This window comes from Leguminivora glycinivorella, chromosome 2 (genome assembly GCF_023078275.1).
Source record: "Leguminivora glycinivorella isolate SPB_JAAS2020 chromosome 2, LegGlyc_1.1, whole genome shotgun sequence".
Taxonomy (NCBI): domain Eukaryota; kingdom Metazoa; phylum Arthropoda; class Insecta; order Lepidoptera; family Tortricidae; genus Leguminivora; species Leguminivora glycinivorella.
In genome coordinates, this window is record NC_062972.1 from 4,238,441 (window position 1) to 4,263,943 (window position 25,503).

The 25,503-nt window shown below is 36.6% G+C and overlaps 1 protein-coding gene across 1 annotated transcript; it reads right to left on the reverse strand.

Annotated features, from left to right (window-relative positions):
* Positions 1–12,803: 12,803 nt before the first annotated feature.
* Positions 12,804–21,465, reverse strand: LOC125235023. The gene is made up of 5 exons (XM_048141479.1): positions 21,107–21,465; positions 19,899–19,993; positions 18,735–18,911; positions 17,827–18,006; positions 12,804–14,841 (listed from the first exon to the last, which is right to left on the reverse strand). The coding sequence occupies exons 1-5, from the start codon at positions 21,463–21,465 to the stop codon at positions 14,648–14,650; spliced, it is 1,005 nt and encodes a 334-aa protein (XP_047997436.1). The 3' UTR covers positions 12,804–14,647.
* Between the last annotated feature and the right edge of the window lie 4,038 nt (positions 21,466–25,503).

Here is a 25,503-nt window from a genome sequence, read left to right on the forward strand (position 1 = left end):
GTTCATCGATACAAAGTATCTTATCGGGATAAAACACCGATGCCATAATTTTATTAAAATGTTCGACTAGTCCAGATACTTTATTTAATCTACTTTCATCACCATTGTCAACATAAAAATTCATAAAAACCTATTTCTTGACAATTTTTGCTAAACTAACCTAATCGAAAGTAATCCACTATCCTTGCCAACTTTATAGTCCCCACATGAAATAAAAGGCCTAAAAACACACGAAATTCTGGCATGTACAACGTTTTCCATTTTGTGATTCTGGCGTGTAATTGATCATTGGCTTCGAAAAGCTTCACTGCACAAGCATTGATATTTTCGATTAAAAATGTTAAAAACGTAACATTAAACAGTAATTCAAAATACTGAGTTGGTGACTTTGGTCACTCAGCTCATGTAATAAGTAATAAAATTTGGCACTTTGGTTTGCTGCTGCTGACGGTATGACCATTCTGCGGGCTCTATCCGAGGGCCTTCTCCGGTTTCCTCGTCAGAATCCGTTAGATCTTGATCACTTAAGTAGTTCATCATCCGTACTAAATATTTTGCCGGTTCTGATGATGGACTAAGTGAGCAAGATAACAATACGAACGCATAACAATATAGTAATATCTGGGATGATATAATATTTGACATTTTCATTTGTGTCAGATATTGCGGATGCATGCCTGACAACGGCGGATCTACTTAATATTTTGCCGGTTGATCCGCGATCGTCAGCCTGCATCCGCAATATCTGAAACAATTGAAAATGTCAGATATTATATCATCCCAGATATTACAATATTTTTATTCATTTTTATCTCACTGAAAATACACTTAGCAAAAGAATAAAAAACACGCTACATTAGTCAAATAGGTCACTAGTGTGAATCCTCTTCATTTGAGCGTATTTATTTTAATTGACAGTAATTTTTTTTTCATTATACCTTATGAAAACGGTTGTTAGCTCAAATTATACTTACATAATAGATTATTTCGTCATATTGCGTTTTGTTTATGTTTAAATCAGAATTTATTCAGGACTCACATGCGAGTCATCGGCCCTGCGAAACTGTTTCATCATGACTCATTTGCTGAGTTGCTGGCCCTGAATGGGTTAATCAACTTGTTTATTTATGCACAAGCGAAGACCTGACGATATTGGGTTTGCCAGACGAACTGTTGCCTCCTGGCGCAAGCCCACCTGATTTTGTCGACATGGGAATGTCGCTCCACGAATTTCTATTCTCCGATCTCAATGCATGTATTCCCTTGGATCGTGACGACGAAGCGAGCTGAACCAAATACAGTTAAGTATGAGATACTAGCAGAATATCTCATACTTAAACATTGACTTATGTTAACTCAATGTGACTTATGTTTATATGTTAATTAGTTCAAATGGGCCGGTTCATATTTTGGTAGGTGCACATGATCACCCGGCGTTATAAAAATAATTAAGTGAGTTGACCCTAAGGGAGTGATTAATCAATTATTTATCACACTTACAATATGGCAACATATAAGAAAAGTCAACATAATATCCACGGATAACCATGCCATACCATACTACTGTGACAAATTATAGGTAACTGCATAGATACAGCAGCTTTTCTTTAGTGATTGGCGTTCTCCAGGTTGTTTTCCTAGGGTGGCACCAAGATATACCATCAACAATTTATTTGAATATAATAAAAACTAACAAATACAAAACCTCGTTTTATTTAACAATATGAAAAAAAGGCACATCTTTATTGTATTTAGTAAGTACCTAATTAAACATGAAATAAGACAAAATATTCCTAGAATATTTTTTTACATATAAAATATAATAAGTAGTAATTTAGATTACATTATTATTTTATGATTCGATATTCTCATTTTATTTCTGAAATATCACTTATCATACATTTGCATAGTACTTAAACTAACTACATGTAATAAATACATACTAAAAAGTTTAATGTCCGATCTGCTTAATATCTAAGGCACTAGAAAGCTCTTAAGGCCACTCAGTTATTCTTATTTAAATACAATAAAACTAGATAAAAAAGAAGGAATGGCTAAAAATATGATCATCCTGGTGAATGTGCAGAAGAGATCGAATTTATTTTAATCAGAAAAACGTTGGAATATCTTAAATGAGAGGATTAAAATTATATTAAAGATACTTCTGCCAGATCATACACACATAACTAGTCCAATAAAACTGCTGTGGTCCACAATAACCAAATACTTTGTAATATTAATTAATGCTTCTTTTGAGCGTTGCCTGTGATGTCTTTCTTTTATAAGAATATTTATTATAAAGCCCTAACTCACGCAGCGTGATTATGGTCCAAAGAAGACCTGACAATATCAGGGATTCCGGAGCAGTTCTCGGTAGTCAAGTTAGCTTTGCAGCCGAACTGGATTCTTCTACTGCAGGTCCACCTGATCTTATTCCTGTAGCACTCGTGCTTGATGAACTTGTGGCGCCCAACGTGGACGACCACGTGGCCTCGATTGGAGATCCCGAAACGAACTGGAAGAGAAAAATATAGTTAATGGCGATGTTAAATAGTAATTCAGAAGTAAACAAATAATCAGCACAAACAAGTACCTCTCCTTTGTTCTAAGTTTAAGATTGCCTTAGAAGCTAAGTGTAAGCTAAACAAGTTTCTATACTTGATTTAGTATTTGCAGTGCGGCGAGCCACGATGCGTCTGATGCAGAAATGAAACGGTGGATATCGTTGTCAGTGGGTCGATTATCCTCGTGTTCTGCTTCACGAATATTTTTGGAAGAATAAAAGGTTTGTATAGCTAATTGTGGTAGTAAGTATGTACTTACCTACCTTAGTATAACCTTTTAACGTTAGATGACATAGTCCTGATTCTTGGTTCGCTCAATAACTACCTGAGCGATCCAAAAATTTGATCATCATACAAATCGTCACTACTTTTAAAAAATCTCGTATCTCACGCTGTTCCTCAAAGTTAAAACGCAGTAAGTCTATATGCATTCCATACATCTTACTGCAATTTTCTTTTAATTGACAGACGAAGATACAAGTTTTTTTAAAAGTAGTGACGAAATAGATAATTTACCTCAACAATACTGACACTTTCTTCGTTTCAGTGGGTCTCATCGGTACTGGCATCGACTGTTTCGCGTCCTACTGCCTCAGCAAGCAGGGCAAGATGGGCATCAACGTCGGCGGCTACAGGTTCAGGTTCAACGGCTGCGCGAGGAACGGCAAGATTCGCTGGAGGTGCTCGCGCGGCCCGTGGTGCAAGGCGGCGCTCCATACTTACAGGGCAGGATCGTTTACATACAGAGCACGCATAATTGCGGACCGAAGCCGCCTGCTGCTGCGACTTAAATCTAAAACCATATTAAATAGGTATTGACCTCATACGCTGACAGTCCATCAGGCCTATTTCACCAACTTGATAATTGATACCTGACAATTCCTGTACTTTTGTGAGTCGTCAAGCTAAAACTGTATTTTACTAATAGTGTTTATATTGTTGGATAAAAAGCCTACGGTGAATTGTCATCAGTTAAAAATCCCTGTTCCAAAAACATTTGATACACGCGCAGATTATCAACATTATAATCTTCATTTTTCTTATATATCGTGATGCATCCCTTTGTTGTTTAAAGACAGGAAAGTTATTTGATTTACAGCTTGCCAAACAAGAGCAGAAATTAAAAAGTGGCAACATCGTAGTGTCGTCTCGTTTTCTCACATATATTGAAGGGACGACACTAGGTACTATGTTGCCAAATTTTAATTTCTACTTTTTTTTGCCAGACTGTATTTGGAGTAAGGAGCAGCGATATAAGTAAGTATTTAAAAAACGCTGCCGAGGTGCTTGCTTTCGTGTCCTCACATGATTCGTTTTATTTTCTAATGCTCTCTTCTCTAATCTTTAACAAAAATCGAAGTTACATTTTTATACCTAATACTTGTTCAAAAAAAATGAGTGAACTAGTTAGGAAGTTGGAGTCTAGGTTAAAATATTTGTAAGTACCTAATTATTTTTGAAGAGTGCTTCATCAGCATAGAAAAAAGAAAAGGAAAGATTGAATTAAACGTATCAAATATGTTATGTTTTGACTGTTTACATCTGATATTAGTATTGTAGTTTACTATTGTGAATATACTTTCTCCTCTACTTTTTATTATGTATATTTCAAAATGTATGCCAGAAAAGGGTAGAAAACAGTACAAATATGTAAAACGCCGTGCCAAAATACTTTGCCTGTGAAATCAATGGAATTTAGTCTTAGATTAGATATACTTATGTATAAGTTTAGATACCTACTGCCAAAAAGACGAAAAAATATTTATATAATATGTAAATACATGTATATCATACTATTTAAGCTCAAAGTATAATTATAGACCTTAATAACCAGTAGTTCTAAGCAGATACAGAATTATTCGTATGTATCATATAAATCATATTATAAATATCGTGCATTGGGGTAACTTTGAAAGTGAAATAATTCTGAACTCTAATCGCCTAAAAAACTTAAACAACAGTGAGCAAACCTTGGTTCTTCTATTACGCACTCATATATCTGCAATCGACACCACAACCTTAATAGTTATTTGTTATACAAGGGGGCAAAGTTGTATTTTAACGCCGAGTGTGGAATTGAAAAACGAGCAAGTGAAAGGATTCTATAGTTGAACCACGAGCGAAGCGAGTGGTTCGAGAATAGAATCCTGAACTTGCGAGTTTTTTAACACACGAGAAGTAAAATACATTTGCACCCGAGAGTAACACAAAACTTTTCCCCTCACTACAGCGAGGAAACTACAACGCAAAAATATGCGTTTATCACTGCTTCTAGTAGTTTCACAGGTGGTAAATCATCTTTATTACTAGATTCACCTACTTTTATCAATTTTAAATCAGTTAATTTGACTTTATTCAAGGTCAAATTACTTTACCCACTAGTGGATAAAATGCGTTTTTACCCGCTGGTATTAAAGGACAAAACACGTGTTTCCGAGCTAGTGAGGGGAAAAAAATTAAATTGGTTTTTATTTTGAGGGTTTTATTCACCGCAGAACCGAATTACTGAAGTGGTCAAGAGCTTCTGGTTTGTAAATACTTCCTTGTTTCATAATTACTCTGCTTTTAAAGTGACCACAATGCTCCTTAGGGAGTTTGTTATCCATTATCAAAATAGGAAGAAAGTTACGAGCTATCGGCTATAAAAACGAACAAAAAAGTAGAGACACCGCTCACCGCTGGGCGAGTAACTATAAACATCGCCGTGTCTCTTTTATTCGCACGGGAGTGCTTATCTTTGTTCGTTTTTATAGCCAATAAACCAAATCTTAATTATATTAATTTAGTATTTATTCCTTAAGCAATAAATTGATGTTCTCAACAATAATTAGACTTAATATAAAATGTTGTGTACCTCATAGGTATAGTGTATGAATTCGATGTCAAAATAAAATGTGTCATATACTTACATAGATATTATGTTGGTGTTGTTATCAGCTTACGGGAATAAATATCAATAATCTATAATACTTACTGCTAAAATAACCCTTATTTAATTTTCTTATGACTTAGTTACCTATTATGTATGATATCTCAAATTGTCGATGATCATCGTCTCAGAATGCTGAGTGTACCTATTTGTTAAACATGTACTTACTAATAAATTTTATTTAAATTATTTTAAAAGAATTATTCAAATTTATTAGGATCAAATACAGGGTGTTACTTATAAGACATTGTATTATCAACAAAATCAAAAGTATTAAGTATTGTTTTAATTAATATCGCTGTCAAATTGCCAATTAAATTCTTACTACTTTAAATACTTACTAAAGGGAGAAAACAAAATTAATAAAGTAATTTGTGATATTGCCATCTGTTATCACTAAGATTGTCATTATTGTATATTAGTATATATAATACTTTTTTCTAACTAATTGGAATGAACGAAACTGATAAAAAATCGTTTTTTTTTCAAGTTCACCCTACATTGAAAAAGCCATAAAAAATATAGGTATGCATCGGAATGGCAGATCGTCAGAAAAGTCACGTGATACTTTTTAATTGACGTTGACTACCAAAGATTGTCGTTTCGACCACAACTAGTGGTAACAGTTGGTATTATTTAATATCTTTGTTAAATACATTAGATATTTTTATAAAGATATAGTAACATCTACCTCTCAAAAATATGTACATGTATTATGTATGGTTGTGTAACTTAAAAAATATTAAGCATAGTGATGTTTACCGTTATAGTGATATTTGCCGAATACTAAAGTAGAAAACTTTCAATGTGTGACTTGATGTTTCTATAAAATAAACCTAACTAGTCATAAATGTTTTGTGTGGTTTGATTTTTATCTATTAGGTATAGGGTGGCCTAAATGTATCCTTGTATAGATATATTTCATAGTGCTCCTACATTATTAATCATTTAAAATTCTAGCGTTTCCGTACATACCATGTACATTTTATTACCTACTTGTAATTTTTAATGTAATAATTTTGTTAAAGTCGCCTAAGACAGTTCAGGCTAAGCTATAAAAATTACTACCAACTTAATTGGATCTGACTCTATTATTATTGCAAAAAGTACAACGTATAATTTAGGCCACCACCCAAACCCACTATGCCACACTATACTTCCGTGAAACCACTTCTATACTTTTATGTAATAAGTTCTACAACTTTGGTCAACAACAACAACTTTAAGAAGTACTTACATAGGTACAGCGGGACAAATCTCGACTTGGGAGCAATTGTAAGTAATCCATTTTTTCCATTATTACACTATGATGTTGAGTTCTACATGTATTCACTGAACACGCATACCATATATAACCGGTGGACACTCTATTTCATAATGCAAACATTGTAAAACATGGAAAAAAAATGGACCAGATACATTTGCCCTCCGGTCGAGATTTGCCTCGCTGTACCTCAGTCTTTGTTGCACCACAAATATGTATAAGAGTGCATGTGCGCCCACGGGCGACAAAGTCGCTCGACGATTTTTGACGCACACATCTAGTCTATTGGCTTGTATGAGAGTGGGCACATGTGCTGGTCATGGTGTGTACACTTTCATACTAGCTCATAAACTAGATGCGTGCGACAAAAAAGTCGCCCAGCGACTGTCGCCCGTGGGCGCATCCTCTAAAATGTACAGTAAGATTAGTAAGAATAAAGCAACAGGCGGTCTTATCGCTATAACTGCTGTAAGCGATATCTTCCAGACGATTCAGGGTAGCAGTATCCAACCTTGAGGCAAGTATCAATACGTACGCATTTTGTCTTGTCCAAGAGTTTTTATTTTTATAACTTTTTAAAATCACACTAAATTAAATTATAAACTGAAATATATACTGAACCCGAAAGAATAAGCGACTAAGTGGCCGAGCCAGATTAAGATAAGACGTCATAAGGCCTACTTTGTCGCTTGCTACATAAGAATGCGTTGGCAGGACATTGGTACGAATATGATACAAACAAACCTCGGAAGCGACGAACTAGGACCTGTCACTATTAGTCGCAGAGTTACAATATCGTCCCAGAAATGGTCATAAAATTGACATTCAATTGTTAATCTCAATCACTGTGATGAAACAGGTAGGCCGTCAAATTGAAATATACAACTTGTTTTTGTATAATGGAATGGATAAGGAGCTGTTGGGCTGTGATTGAGTAGTTATAAGATTTTCTTTTGGTTGAAAAATATTAATCTTTTAGGCAGAATAAAAGGATAACCAAATACATACTTACAGATGTAGTGAAAAAACGATTTCCTTCGTATTTTTCCGGAAACATTTGTCATGCTAGTTCAGTCATGCTCGTCAGTACATCTTCTACTGAGACTGACTGAAATAGCATGACACGTTCGTACTCTTCCGTAACAATACGAAGACAAATCTTTTCGCACTACATCCATGCGCGGATTCAGGGGGGGGGGTCATGGGGGTCATGACCCCCCCCTGGAGCCTAGGTTGGCCATACAAATAGACCACGTGACCCCCCTGGGGCCTGGGCCTTTACCACGTGACCCCCCCCTGGGCACGAAACATCAATCAGTACAGAAACTCACGCCGTATTGAAAACGAAACTGTCATACCTATGCAGTGACGGAACACGACGCTGTTCAGTGGTTGCTTTTAGAAAACAGGTAGCTGGGTTGCCACCTGTTGACTGAACAAAACACTTTTCAAGGTCAATTATTTATTAGCTGCACACATCCACTTTAATTCAATACAGTATAGGTACAAATAGCCGGCAGGCGAAATAGCGCGGCCGTTTCAAAAATGTATGCCCTCAACAAAATTCAATTCAAATTCAAAGCCCATGCGATTAATACCCAAGCCTCTTCTTAACACGGCTGCAAGTATCCGCAGACACACGTTTGTGAATCATGTCACTCCATAGACTAGCAAGTTTCTTTAGTGAAGCGTTCGGATTCTGCTCAATAATAGTCTTAAGCACTAAATTGTCTGCATCTGTTGTCATCGGAGGACGGCCCGGTATATCCGAAGGCTGTACTTTCCCGGTTTTCCTGTAATGTTGGATGATACCATGTACGGTGGATCTGCCGAGGCGCACATCTTGGGATATTTTATATGGAGATTTGCCTTGAATGCTGCTCAATATTATTTGTTTCCGTACTTCCACCGGTACTGTTTTACCTGTACCTGGACCTAAATTACCTAAAAGAAAAAAAAATTATATCATCGCCGCCCGCTTGTATGTAAATAAATTGAGCAAAATTAAACACTTATTATGTAATGTAAATCATATAAAAAATTATTTGCAGTAATATTAAAATTTATAACTATATTTTTCTTAAAAATCTCGCATTCGTATCTACTACAAGTCACTGAATTAGCTCGTACTCACTTCGGCATGTTTGTTTATGCATACTTACATTACTTACCATCACAATTTACCGAAAACCTTTGACTATTGTCATTACCTTTCCAGACTGAGAAAAGTGTAGTAAGGCGTAAGAGTCTCTTACGGTTCTAATCCATAAAACACCTTGTAAAACGAAACTGTCATAACTATGCAGTGACGGAACACGAGGATATACACGATCAGTAAAACGCTGTTTAGTGGTTGCTTTTAGGAAAGTGATAGGTACACCTGGATTGTCACCTGTTGACCGAACACTTTCCAAGGTTTTTTATTTTATTATTTATTAGATGCACACATCCAACCCACCACCACCACCACTGTAACTCAATACAGTAAAGGAACAAATAGCTGGTAGGAGAATTAGCGGCCGTTCTAATAATGTATGCCCTTAGGGTTGGTATATAATAAAAATAAAATTTAAAGCCCATGCGATCAGTACCCAAATTTCTTCTTAACGCGTCTGCAAGTATCCACAGACACGTGTCTGTGAATCGTGTCACTCCACAGCCTAGCAAGTGTCTTTAGCGAAGCCTTCGGATTCTGCTCAATAATCGTCTTAAGCATTATATTGTCTGCAGCTGTTGTAATCGGAGCACGGCCCGTTTTATCTAAAGAAGTTATTTTCCGGGTTTTCTTGTAATGTTGGATGATACCTTGTACCGTGGATCTGGCGAGTTGAACGTCTTGTGATATTTTATATGCAGATTTGCCTTGAATGCTGCTTAATATTATTTGTTTCCGTACTTCCACCGATACTGGTTTACCTCGACCTATATTGAAAGAAAAAACTTTCAAATCATAGGGTCCCGCTAGTAGGTAAATAAATTGAGCAAAATCAAACGCTTAACTATATAATGTAATCGTATAAAAATATTTGCAATAATATTAAAATTTAAAACTATATTTTATAGACGTTCGTAATTGTCATGCTAGTTCACTAAATGTCAGTTCATCTTCTACTGAGACTGACTGAATTAGCATGACACGTTCGTATGTTTCCGTAACAATACGAAGACAAATCTTTTCGAACTACATCTGTACAGAAACTCACGCCAGTCACGCCTAACGAAAAGGTAACTGTCATACTGACACGATCAGTAAAACGCTGTTCAGTGGTTGCTTTTAGAAAACAGATAGCTGGGTTGCCACCTGTTGACTGAACAAAACAATTTTCAAGGTTAATTATTTATTAGGTGCACACATCCACTTTAATTCAATGCAGCGGCAGGCGAAATAGCGCGGCCGTTTAAAAATGTATGCCCTCAGCTAGCCATCTCTGTACTTAGAAATGGGTAAGGTCAGTGCGGGCAATAGACCTGGACTAATAGGTACTTTATTTGAAATTAAGTTTGAGGGGATTAAACTATTGTAGACTATTAAAGTAGTCTGGAGTGATCCGCATGGTCCTATGGGCTAGCAAATTTTATATTCTACACAGCTTTTATAATACTTTGGTGAATTAAAGTAAACTTATGTGACAAAAATCACTTTTTAATGTGATAGACATTGAGGTATATGTACTACGTACTAGAGGCGACGTTGCCAAGCGAAAACACTGCACATGCTGACAAATGCGCGGGGTGGGGGGAGCGGCCATTAACGCATAGAGTAGGTCCACCATCAGATGTGACACATTATTATATTCTGCCTAACGGGAATTTTACATTTAGTTTAAATACGGCTATTCTAGTCAAAATGATTTATTTATTTACAACTTAAACAACACAAATTAATATAATTGTGCTGTACTTATCTTCTTCTTTAAAATACAATGAATGAACATATATATGTGTAGTCAGTTGGTAACCAAGTTTCCTCAGCACAATTTTTGGACAAAGCGTATCCATTGTTCCCTTTTTTCATGACTAGGCCAAAGAAAACTGCAAAAAGTGAGCGTGCTAAAAATACAACTTCACTCAAAAAATATTAACGAAGCGCTGGTAGCCTAGCGGTAGGTGCGTGCGACTTTCGTTCCGGAGGTCGCGGGTTCGAACCCCGGTTCGCACCAATGAGTTTTTCGGAACTTATGTGCGAAATGTCATTTGATATTTGCCAGTCGCTTTTCGGTGAAGGAAAACATCGTGAGGAAACCGGACTAATTCCAATAAGGTCTAGTTACCCTTCGGGTTGAAAGGTCAGATGGCAGTCGCTTTCGTAAAACTAGTGCCTACGCCAAATCATGGGATTAGTCGTCAAAAGCGGACCCCAGGCTCCCATGAGCCGTGACAAATGCCGGGTGAAACACATTAGTAGGAACAATGTAAATGGCACATCTGCGCGGTTAACTTTTTCTAGTCTATGATTGCGTCACCAAAATGGCGGCAGTCCCGCTCCCGCTCGCGTGTTTGTAGAATATTCAATCTTAAAATATTATAGACAAGTTTTTTGTTTAATTTACCGATGAAATGTCACACCTTGACTTTTATTTGATTTTTTCAAGTGATTAGAACAATCTTTAAGCACACAAGAACGCATTATTCACGTGGAAAGTAAATGCATCACGGCACGTCACTGCACTGCAAGGGCCTGGAGACGACTGACAACGTTGCGGTCCATGGACCGCAGTGGGGTGTGTAAAAATGTGATATATATTATTAAAACAAATAACGTTGATATTTTCAACATATCAGAAATTTTCTATTTATAAGGCATGACCGTCATATTTCCCGTAAATTAATGAGGTTGATAACCTTCTTTTTTCAGGTCCAGACAAAAGCAAAGCCGAAACTTATGATTAAAATTAACCTGACAACACCAGTTTAAAGTCGACTTATTTCCATAAAGCCTAAAAAAGGTGCCTTACCCTTATATGCCGGTCTTTCCGACTAGGCACAATTTCCAAGTTACATATTTCAGGACATATAACCATAAATTGAACGCGTTTTAATAGCATTAATTGTACTAGACAGGAAGAACGATTATTAAATTAACAAGTTACATACATAATGCACAAATATTCCAACTGCTTCTATTTTATTTTAAGTTTTTACGTAACCTTGTTGAACTCGGTGGTCGAGTTCGAAACACGAATCAAGTTTTGTGTTAACTAGTGTTCGTCTTAGGGATATCTATTGAAGATCAATGGATTAAGGATGAAAAACTGGTATACCTTCGGAGGTGTAAGAAGTGATAGATATATAAATACAAAAGTTATACTCAGTAGACGGTCTTCTCCACACTGACCTTATATAAAAACAAAATTCAAAGCCCATGCGATCAGTATCCAAATTTCTTCTTAACACGGCTGCAAGTATCCGCAGACACGCTTTTGTGAATCATGTCACTCCATAGACTAGCAAGTTTATTTAGTGAAGCCTTCGGGTTCTGCTCAATAATAGTCTTAAGCATTAAATTGTCTGCAGCTGTTGTAATCGGAGGACGGCCCCGGCCCCGTATATCCGAAGTCTGTACTTTCCCGGTTTTCCTGTAATGTTGGATGATACCATGTACCGTGGTTCTTGGGAGGTGCATATCTTGTGATATTTTATATGGAGTTTTGCCTTGAATGCTGCTCAATATTATACGTTTCCGGACTTCCAGCAACACTGGTTTACCTGAACCTATATTAAAAGAAAAAAACGTTCAAATCATCGAGTCCGGGTTGTAGTCATTGAGCAGAATTAATATAATGTAATCGTATAAAAAATATTTGCAGTAATATTAAAATTTAGAACTAGGTATATTTTTCTTAAAAATTTCGCATTCATGTCAGCAAGTGACTGAATTAGCTCGTACTCACTTCGGCATGTTTGTTTATGCGTAGGTATCATTACTATTTACCTAAAACCTTTGACTTATTGTCATTGCATTTCCATACTGAGAAAAGTGTAGTCAAGGCGTAACCCATAAAATACCTTGTAATAATAACTTATTGGGCATAATTTAACAAGATTAGTCAAGCAATAGTTTTATTTATATTCTGTAAAATATACAACTTACTTAGATAAAAAGAAGGTTGACCATTAACCCTACTATTACTAAAAATCTTATATAGTACAAACAAAATTAGCCTACCGAATTACATATACTATTTTAAAAATTATTTTAAGTTATAAATATAAATACTTACTAAAAACAAAAAACTAAAACTCGCTACCATTCCGAAGAAAATAAATATTATTATGAAACTTAAGTAATAAAATATTAACATTTTGTAATTTACAGTAAACAAATGCAGTCCACGAAAACATTTTCATTTTTAAGAATGCACTCAAGAACCAACGATTATAAAAGCTTTTATTTATACTTTAGTGCACTCCTAACTTTACAAATCAACATTACTAGTGAGTTTTTTTAAATTAACTATGTAAAGATCACTATATAATTACAAAAAGTATTGCTTTCACACAGAGTTCTAAATCAATATACTTAGCTCTGTGTGAAATATTTTTAAAGATCTGTTCCCAAGAAACCAATTAATGAAAATCTTAAGGTCTGTCACACTGGGTGCAAGTGACCGTTGTCACATACAGAACCATATGAGAGACGTCACACCGCTTGCGTGACGTGCGCGCGCAGGCTAGTCATTGTACGTATTCAATTCTACTCGCACGCCGCTAATACTCGGACCTTGAACCACTTCAAGGTAGACAAAGTACAGTCAAAGTAATAAATATATATGCGGACAACGTACCAAAAATATGGCCACACGACTATATTTCTTTTGCGGTTAGGTTGTGGATATAAAAGAATCTAAACATATGCCGTCAAGGCATCTAGATTACAAAATCGACCTTACATCACTTCTAATAGTCTACAATGAATGTAGATCAAAGGTACAATCCACCCTAGTTATCACTCCAGAGACATGTCGAAGGTCTGTTTCAAATGATTTGAGAAACTAGACAACTCTCGTGACATAATATTAATTGATAATCACATACGCTTGCAAACAATATCGGTTTGTAATCCTACATTACTATAGCATTTAGACGGCTTGCATAGAAAATAGCTTCACAGGAAATCAAATCTAAAGAAAATGCAAAAAAAAGTCCACAATCATTGCAGCATTGATAATCTGTCGCTGAACTTGACCCCATGGTCCGCCAGAAGTTTGATAAGCAGATAACTGTCTTGTCGTGACTTTAATCAGTAATACGTTGGCAAACAAAATTTCACTGGACCCCATAAATCTTGCATCAACATCAACATCTTGCATCAATATTTTTGGTGGAATTCCTGTAGTTTTTACAACAAATTTAACTTATTTTCATCTTTGAGATGGAATTCAAAATCATGTCTTGATAAAACGGCTAGCGTTTAAACGTCTATGAACTCAAACCTTCACACTACAGAGCAAGTAAAGTTCATGATCACTGCGGTTCAGAGTCGCAGTCCACACTAGTAATAGATAGACAGAGCTAGTAAGCTATGAGCTATCGGCTATAAAAACAAATCAAAAGATAATCACTCCGCGTAAGTAAAAGAGTCACGGCGATGTTTATAGTTACTCGCCCAGCGGTGGTGAGCTATCAATATAGCCGTGTCTCTTTTATTGCTATCTTTTGTTCGTTTTTATAGCCGATAGTTTAGTAGCTCGCAGTGGGACCAGTGCCATAGCCTGGTTACCGGACAAAACCCCATGGTTTGTATTCAGATGTCTTGTCATGGCTTTTAATTGGTAATACATTCCTAAAAAAAATTATCTGTAACTCCATAAATGAATTAACACTCATGTTTTGTGATGTTTCACATGAAATCAAACCTTAGATAGCGAGTAAAGTCCACTATCACTGCGGTTAGGTGTCGCAGTCCACACTAGTGATGATCTGGTCACCGGATACGACCCCGTGGTCCGCCTTCAGATGCTTGAGTATGCAGAGCACAGACTTGTCGATGTTGGCGTACTTGGTGCACTTGAACTGGCAGATCTTGCACGAGTAGAATTCGTCTTCGTCGCTTTCGAACACTTTCCAGACCCAGCTGTTTTCGTCTGTCAACAAATAGGAATATGTAGGAAGGTAAGATATGAACTTAAGGCAAGTTTTGGATAACCAATTATTTCAATTCAATGTTAAATCTTTTGTACAGTCAAGTGTAAAAATATGGGTGTGTACAACTTATCAAAAATATGTCCCATAGCACTTTATGTCGGCGGAATAAGGTCTCGGTACATATTTTTGAGCGGATAAAATCGATACGTATTTTTGCACTTGACTGTAATATAATATGATATGACGAGTAAACTCCTGCCTATTTTCTAAATAAATGATTTCGATTTTTAAATTTTTGACCTAATATAGAAACTTTTTTGGAGAAAAGTTACAAAATCCTCAGTATAGCGATGATTATATTGGTCAAATATACCTACCTAAATGTAGCAAAACGACTTTTTTACCATAAATAAAATTAGCTATACAGGAGAACGCCCATATCACACATTGTTACCGTTTGGCGACTACTTTCCCAAAATCATTCGTTCATTTCATTCTTTTCAAATGGCGACTGTCAGAGACGTCAAAGTAAAAAAGAAATAAAATCATTTGACATTAAAATGTAATGGCGTAAGAATTTGTTAAAGATAAATATTGTTTGCATTTGTAATATAATGTGGGCTAATTACCATGGCCAATTAAATTGCTCGAGTGATTTCATAAAATAAGTCTAAATTTATCAACGCGCCATCAATTTACCTCAGTTTAACCAGTAATAATATTATTGACTACTCGGTGTTTGCGTGTTATGTATATTGATTGGTGAAGTTTTAGTGCTCCGGTGCATATACTATACTGAAATAATAAAAATAATGCCTAGAAAACCAATAAAGTTGTTAAAGGATTAAGACGGTAATATTCCATGTAAAAAACAGTCGCCAAACGGTCACCAAACGGTCGACAAACGGTCGCAAAATGGTCGCAGCGTACACGCGTGACCGAAAGCAGTGAATATTTATTATATTTTCAAAATGGCTTCTTGTATTAATTTTTTCCAGGTATCCTCAAACTTTATAAACAATTAAATATGCCGTCGTACTCAGTTGCCCTCACTAAAGAAGATTAAAAAATAATTGTAACGTGCGTACCGAGCTGCTGGGTTGTAAAGGATCGGGGATCATATTATTATGGTCTTCTATAGAGCAACTAGTATTTTGCGGCATTTCACAATTGACACTTGTTGAAGTAGTCGTCATTAATATTACTATCAACATTAATTTCAGCGATCTGTACTTCTTTTGTCAAGATTTTTGTATAGATAAGTGTCTACAAATTTGTAATGTTAAAGAGACATAAATAAAACGTAGTAGAGTAAATAATGTGTTTTTTTTGTAACCCAAACAAAATACTTGTAGATACGAGTGCGGAAAAGAGGAAAATCGATACGAGTAGCGATAAATTAATACACGAACGAAGGGAGTGTTTTAAATCGACACGAGTTGTGAATGTCTTTTTCGCACGTGTATCGTACGACGATTTTCAGTACCTAAATCTAAGCTAAGAGTTTCGACCAGACAAGAAATGAATCATTGCTTATTTGCTCGCACTACTGCGTTAAAAAAAGCAGCATCTGTACTGAAAAAAACTATCATTGCGCAACAGAAATTCTATTAATATCACAGTAAATACTCTATTTCATTTGATTCCTACTTTTATTGTGTAAAGCAACACTACACTTCATTTTTATCAATAAGAATTAAAAATTATATATTTAATACATTAAGTAACTATAAAGTGCTTATCTATTTGTATTTTTTTTTTATTATCATTCTGCACTTTTCTTAACTTTCCCACATTTCTATAAAATGTCGAAGAGTGCTTAAATGGTCGTCGTCGTTTATTATTATTTAATTCGCTCAATATTTAAATGATTCAAAGCAACCAGTCCACAACTTCACAAGACAGTTTGAGAAACCTTCGTATTTCAGATTGTCGTTTGCGGACTACATTTTGTTATTGTATCAATACGGTCGCATTGTTTGCACGACGTTACCACGCGTTATGTCACATTTGACAGTTAGTTACTGATTTGAAGATTTTGCGACTGAAATGGTTGTATGGGCGGGTAATTTTGTCCTGTCACGCAGGTGCAGTACCAAGATGCTCGATAGGTATCGCGTTATGAAAGAACTTGTAGCTACCTCAGTAAAAAACCATAAAACCAACGTTTCAACTGACCTAGGATGAGAATGGCCCATGACAACAAAGAATGATCGACCATTATTCTAAATTTTTAACCTGAAACAATATTATGATGGAGTTCCCAGTTTACATGTCCAGTACCTACTTAATGCAACAAATGATACTTAGATAAAGAGTCTATACGAAATTGGGAATCGTTACTTTTCGTGGAAGAGCCATCGGTTATCAAATCCTCTGTCACCGTTAAATTGGGAATCGTTACGATGATTGTCTGTTAAATTTGGTTGATGCAGCTGGCCCTCAAACTGTGGAATTGGAATTGAGAGATGTCTGCACAGCTTGACTGGGTTAATACAGAAGAGAACAGCAATATACAGCCGGTTGCACCTCTTGTGTATCATCTTGATGTGCCTGTTCAGTGTTCATGTTGCCGGTGGCGTTGCCGCCGTGAGAGATGTTTCTGATGCACAGCTTGCACTGGGCTCCACTAAGCTAGTATAGAAGAGAACAGCAATATACAGCCATCTCACCTGCGACCTTAGTGTACACCTCCTTGTGTATCATCTTGATGTGTCTGTTCATGTTGCCGGTGGCGTTGCCGCCGTGAGAGATGTTTCTGATGCACAGCTTGCACTGGGCTCCACTAAGCTAGTATAGAAGAGAACAGCAATATACAGCCATCTCACCTGCGACCTTAGTGTACACCTCCTTGTGTATCATCTTGATGTGTCTGTTCATGTTGCCGGTGGCGTTGCCGCCGTGAGAGATGTTTCTGATGCACAGCTTGCACTGGGCTCCACTCAGCTAGTACAGAAGAGAACAGCAATATACAGCCATCTCACCTGCGACCTTAGTATACACCTCCTTGTGTATCATCTTGATGTGTCTGTTCATGTTGCCGGTGGCGTTGCCGCCGTGGGAGATGTTTCTGTTGCACAGCTTGCACTGCGCCTGGGTTCCGCTCAGCTTCTTGAAGTAGGACCACACCCAGCTGCGGTGGGCCTTCTTGTCAGGGCTCTCTACTGTAAGAAAAGAGTAAGTTAGTGATACTGTAAGAAAAAAATAAACCGGGGCTGGGGCGGGGACATCAAAAATTTGACAAATACTTTGCCTGTCATAAATGCCTAATATCTGGGTCGATAAAAACCAATCTCTTGAATTGTAAAATTGTACGAAAATCGTCGACCTGTAGTTTCCTACAGACCTCATTTCTCAACTGACTTTCGTTCGGCTGGACTAGGGATGAGCGATCTTTAGTATGAACGTCCAAACGCTATACAACACCTCCCAAAACTGAGACGAATCTCTTAACAACATAACGAGTACGGGATTTAGTGGTAGCATTTGACCAACTCCCCACATCATATTCCTCGTCGGTGATTTCTTCCGCTTTCACCCCCTTACTCCCCATCGATTATTAGATATAGGCAAAGAGGATCGAGTATTATAGAGAATTACTGACAAAGTAAAACGTGTAATCACACTGCATAGACTGTCATCTCTTGATACAGGCTTAAAACTTTTGAACCTCCGTTTTGACAATTTGGACCATATTCTTAGCTTGATATGTGTTAAAATGTCAAATATTAATATTAGCACCATCTAGCCGAGCGTACCCCAAAGGTGTATCGCCATCTAGCTTACCGTACTTTTTTCTGTATGGTTTTGAGGTACGTTTTTTTCTTAGACTTTATCGGTCTATACGGAGTTATATAAGTTTTTGATATAGGGTAAGCACTAAGCAACTTACCAACACTCCCGTCATCATAATCCTTGTCCGTGATTTCTTCCGTTTTCACCGCGTAGGGAGTCTCCACCTCCTGAAGGTCCAGGATGGAGTCCCCCTCCCCCTTGCCCCCACTTCGACTTGGTAGATGTTCGGGTGGCGTGTGCGGACGTGGCGGTTCATATTGTTGGTGTTGCAGCCCTGTTAGAATAAAAATATTAGTCATAGCAAAGAGGATCGAGTATTATAGAGAGTTACTGTCAAAGTAAAATGTGTAATCACAGTGTATTATAGACTGAAATCTCTCGACACAGGCTTGAAACTTTGAACCTCAGTTTTGACAATTTGGCCCATATTCTTAGATTAACAATGTGTGAAATTTCAAATATTAATATTAGCGCCATCTAGCCGAGCGTTCCCCAAAGTTGTAACTCCAATCTAGGCCACTGTACCTTTTTCTCTAGGGCTTTGAGGTACGTTTTTTTTCTAAGACTTTATCCATCTATACGGAGTTACATATGTCTAGTCATAGCTCATTGCTATAGTTAGACATTTGTTAAAGGTACTTAATCGTCAAAACGCGGGATACTTGTGAGCCAACTCTTAGCCAGCGTCCACACTCATGAGACGCATGTCTTGCGGCGCGCAACGGACGTCTCCGCCACGCCGCCTGAATGTAATTCAAAAAACGTCTCCTCAGTACATTTTGTATAGGAAGTTCGTAAGACGCGCCGCCAGGCGGCGGCCAGGTGCGTGGTTACATTCAGGCGGCGTGGCGGAGACGTCCGTTGTGCGCCGCGAGACACGCGACGCCTAAGTGGGGACGCTGCCTTAGCTTAGCTCAACACTAGTACTAACACAAGGTCAAGGTCACACAGATCCCTGTAAGATCTTTTTGTATTTTTTTCTTGCACAGAACTTTTAGGACTATAGGGTGACGATGAGGTCTGAACTCATGATTTTTTCGAATCTTGCCTGTTAACACTTTCGAAACCGGGCTCTACGCGGCGCTACGACATTTTCGCTACATACGGGGAAACCCATGTAATCGGCTACGCTTCTACGAGCGGTGTGCCCGACAGTCGGGTTCTTGGTAGCGAAAGTGTTAAAGGGCTAAATATTATGTTTATATGTATATATACATAATAAATATTATGTAAAGTGCAAATATAAAAATATAAAACTGACCTTGATAGATAGCACGACGTTGCAGATGTTGCAGCGGAAGATGATGGTGCTCAGCTTGTCGAAGTACTTCCACACCCAGCTGCGTTTCCGGGTCTCTGGAACACGAAACATTCATTAGCAGGGAGCGTACTTTTCGTGCCGATGACATCAATTTGACGTCACGCTCCATATAGGATGATCACAAATTATTTTATTGTAAATTATTAATCATTAGTCATTAATCATTTTAAGTTATGAATTTCTTTGTATGGTAATGAATACAAGAAGGATGGTGCGCTTTACGTTAGAGAGGAATTCTCTTTTCTACGTATTTATTGTAATGTGTTTTTAACAATACTATTTAATTAAATTTATTTATAAAAACAAATCAAATAATTTTATTCACGTTTCTCATTTCAAGTAGGTATTATTTATGCCACATGTAAATGGACTACTGTATTTGAAGTAATTTGTACACGATTAAAATGATTGACGACTAATGATTAATAATTTACAATAAAACTATTTGGGATCACCCTATACGGAGCGTGACGTCAGATTAATGTCATCGGCATGAAAAGTACGCTCCCTGTTCATTAGCATACTCCCATTAATTAACCATTAATATTTTCCTATGAATTATCAAAAAAAAAACAAGGCATATTTATCACATTGTTTTGAAATAATAAAATAAATGAATAAATATTGAGGACACCTTACACAGATCAACTTAGCCCCAACTAAGCAAAGCTTGAACTATGGGTGCTAAGAGATGATATACATACTTAAATAGATAATATAATAAACATACTTATATATATAGAAAACATCCATGACTCAGGAAGAAATATCTGTGATCATCACACAAATAAATGTCCTTACCGGGATTCGAACCCAGGACCATGGCTTATCAGGCAGGGTCACTGCTGACTGAGCCAGACTGGTCCTCAAATAAAGTAAATACAAAAAGGTATGCAAAATCTGTGCCTAATGGGAAACAGATGGGTAAAATTTAACTTACAACACACATAAAACTAAAAAATCATGGTAAAACTACACCAAAACTCACTAGTTTTGGTGGTTTAGAGGCAATTTTTAGTTACCTTAATAATTGTATTGTATCAATACTCACAGACAATATTGCGGACAAAAGCCAGAGTAATATAGTAAAATGATAACACTTACCATGATCACGCTTGTATTTCCTCTTCTTAGGGATCAGGACATACTGGACATTTGTTGGCTCGTAATCCGTTAGGGCAATGGTCTTTTCGCTGACAACCTCCTCCGTAGGGCCTTCACAGACCTCACCCAAGATCACTGGCTGTGTCTTTTCCGTACCATCATCAAGAACATTCAACTGAAGAAACTCTATACGAAACCCCACTGATGAATCTGGGTTCTTGTGTAACTCTATAACCTCTGCGTGTTTTGTTTTTAAATGGTCTAGGAGATCAAGGGACTTCTCTGAAGCGTTGACAACTGTCTCGCATATGTTGCATCGCTGGGCGTTGTCATCCTTCTTCATAAAATATATTGATACCCATTCTGGCAGTTCCTCTGGGTTCTGGGTTACTGGAATTATCATTATATATTTATTATTGTGTCATTGTACAACTTGGTAGCTATACAACATTATAACTAAATAAAAGGATGAAAAAATAAAAGGCTATTTTATTTATATAATTTTTTTAATATATAAAATCAAATAAGTTACATTTCTTCATATAAATAAGTGTATAAAAAAGAGATCAAGAAAGCATTAAAAGCAACACATAGTAGATTTAGATGCATGTTTAGGTTGAGATATTTTGATAATTTTAAGCAAGACTTATGTATGTACTAATGGGTCTTGCTATGTCTAATATGCTGGAACCTGATGTTAAAGTTATCAAATCAATGGCAAAATTTATTAAGTGCCGTTAATATTTCTTGTAAGTGGGTAGCTTTTGCACATTTTAATTTTTCCTCAGTCACCCGTTGACCACGAACGCTGTAAAGAGTTCGAAACGTCGGGATGTATTTTTAAATTCATTATACGCGATTTAATCCATTTCCATAGTTTTATTTCATTATTAAGTGCCCTTTTTTCAAACCTTATGAGCTTCAATCTAGCTACTTTAAAGTAGGAAAAACCATAATGTCAAATATTCCTAATACTCATAATTTTTTTTTTTATACTACGTCGGTGGCAAACAAGCATACGGCCCGCCTGATGTAAAGCGGTCACCGTAACCTATGGACGCCTGCAACTCAAACAGTGTCACATGCGCGTTGCCACCCCATTAGAAACCTGTACACTCCCTTTTGCTGTATAAATTTATCCTACATACCATCAGAGAACATAGGTTTTTTATGGTTGTGGAAATCTCTGACAACTTCCACACCGCTGAGTTGCATGTTTATCACGGATATACAACCTGTTTTCTGCCGGTACGAGCAGCACCACTGCTCTGCACCGCACTGCAGCCTACTTTTGAACACGTAAGTGTAACCTTTATACAAAATCTGGTGGCCTTTTCTTGTGGGGACGCATTGCACCAAATCTTCACCTGGAACGATCACAACAACACAACAGTTATGCGAATGAAATTCGCAGATAGGACAACTAGACTGAGCAGAAAGAAGCACTGGTTTATTCAAAATCAAGGCAAGAACTAGGAAATATGTATTGTTTTCGAATGTTGGAATTGTAAACAGTTGATTTGAGTTATCACAATCTCCTCAAGGTTAGGTTATTTCACTGTTTTAGACGCGGAGTAGCATTGTATTATCATTCACCGATTATACGTTGTAGGAATATTTTGTCATGTTAATAAACAAAATAGGAGGGAAAAAAGAAAACACAAAAATAAATGCGTATGTGACGCAACAGAACCTGTCAGGTTGACATTAGGAGGTTAGCAAATCAAATGTTTTTGCGTTCCGTTTCTCAGATTTGACGAGTTTAGCGTCTCATGTTGGATACATGTGCCAATAGATGGCGTTATTATATAATTTGCTGTATAATAGAATAAAATTACACAATAATCAAACACATTGTTAATATTTACTTTTTAATGGTAAAAACCTACTCATACTTCTTAAGTTTAATTTAAATAACTATGAACGGTGACCAAACTATTTAATGTACATTTTTCTAAGGTTAATTATTTTGCTCGTAGTACGACACTAGCAACATTGAAAGCTTTATCATAAACTAGCTTTTGCCCGCGGCTTCGCTCGCGTTTAATTCGAAAATTGTGGAATGCTCCATAGTAAATTTTCATAACCTATTTTAGGGAAATGGGGGGTTGGAAAGAGACAAAAAGTAGCCTATTTCACTCTCCATCCCTTTGTCTATATCACTTAAAAAAATCAAGTCAATCAGCCGCTACGTTTTGCCGTAAAAGACGAACAAACAAACGGACACACACACACTTTCCCATTTATAATATTAGTATGGATTGGTTATGTTATGATTGCAAATTTTTGTTCGTTTTAACGTTAGCTACATGATTATGGTCTCCAACACATTTAACTATAGAGTTATCTATGGTGTAAATTGCGGCCTTGCACCCATGCATGACTCTCTGACACCACCATCTGATCTTGCCTCCTTGAGCTCGTTGTCTGTGGAATAAGTAGCCGCCCATTTTGATAAGCTGGTTTCCTTTTTGAGATATGCCAAATTCTGGTTCTGAAAGTTTTAATTTAATACAATGTACTTTATTTTCAGGCACCTAATGCATCAATGCTAGACCAAAGTTGAACAGACGGGCACAGATTTTTGTAGAGCAATAAATATTACTCGGTAGGCGTCATCCATATATTAACAATAAATATTAGGGGGGAGGGGTCCAAAAACCTGAAATTTGGTGTGACGTAATATGTGGATGATCCCCTAGTAGTGTATTTTTTTTATGATAATCTATTTTTATAATACATACACCTGAACCACTTGCCCATAACAATTTATTGTTCGAAGTGCTCAACAGATGGCGCTAGTGGTAGCAAAATATCGCCAAATGCAGATTTAATATTGTTGAACGATTCACACAGGGGAATAATAAAACGAAAAGTACCTATGTATGACTGTAGGTGCAGTGTGCTATTTAAACATACACTCTACGCAAAAACCACTTAAAGTCGATTTAACTTAGACGATTTAACCCTTCGAGTCCCAGCGACATCATATTATGTCAGTAAAATATAAGTAGGTAAATGCATAATTATAGATGTTTGGGACTCGAAGGGTAAAGGTATTTTTATAATTTTTATTTTTATTTATGGAGGCGTCCCTAAAATGGCACGGAAAAGCCGCGAGTTCGCGTCCATCTGAAGTCCTTCACTTCATATTGCATATGTTCACAGCGCTCTACAGATGGCGCTAGTAGTATCAAAAAGTAACAAATGTTGATTTAAAAGCATAGTTGAATAATTCGCACGGGATGAAAGATTTATAATAAAACGAGGAGTAAAAAATAAAACTAAAGTTTTAAATCATACTAGTTACAATTTAATGTTCAATATGTTAGTATAATATAAGTCAAAAAATCTTTTTTATTTATTTTCACTTCACAGCTCTATTAATTATTTTATTGACATTGAAAATGCCAGTCTACACCTAGTGGCTGATGTGACCACTTTATTATTACATTAGGTCAACATAAGATAATTAATATAACATAATTATGTACATTCCCTTTTCATGCATTTCAAAAGCGCCAGCCGCAAAATGCTGCTATCGCCGTCAAACAAACTGGCTTTTTTGTCCTTATTTTTTAGATTTTAGCTTCATATACGACTACAACTCAAGCGAGCACAGTTTTGGTTACGTAGTGGTTCTACGTGGTTACTGTGCGTTTTCACATTATCCGATCCGGTATCGGATGTCGGACCGATATCCCAAACATTACAGGCGCCATCATGGATTTTTTCTATTGAAATCCTTCCGACATCCGATATCGGATCGGATAATGTGAAAGCGCACTAACGATAGCAACGCATTGTTTATTCTCTTACTTTGAAGCTTTACATAAGTATGCGTATGAATTGTCATATTTAGAGAAGTAGATTCTAAGAAAGAAAATTATTTTGGGAACATTCACAGACTTTTTGAAGCATATTTTCTCTTTATTTTATGCAACTACCCTGCCTATGTTTACCCATTCTATAATAGCTCTCTATTATGTTTGCGTATTCCGTTTTTAGGGTTCCGTAGTCAACTAGGAACCCTTATAGTTTCGCCATGTCTGTCTCCGTCCGTCCGTCCGTCCGTCCGTCCGTCCGTCCGTCCGCGGATAATCTCAGTAACCGTAAGCACTAGAAAGCTGAAATTTGGTACCAATATGTATATCAATTACGCCAACAAAGTGCAAAAATAAAAAATGGAAAAAAATGTTTTATTAGGGTACCCCCCCTACATGTAAAGTGGAGGCAGATATTTTTTTTCATTCCAAACCCAACGTGTGATATATTGTTAGATAGGTTTTTAAAAATGAATAAGGGTTTACTAAGATCATTTTTTGATAATATTAATATTTTCGGAAATAATCGCTCCTAAAGGAAAAAAAAGTGCGTCCCCCCCCTCTAACTTTTGAACCATATGTTTAAAAAATATGAAAAAAATCACAAAAGTAGAACT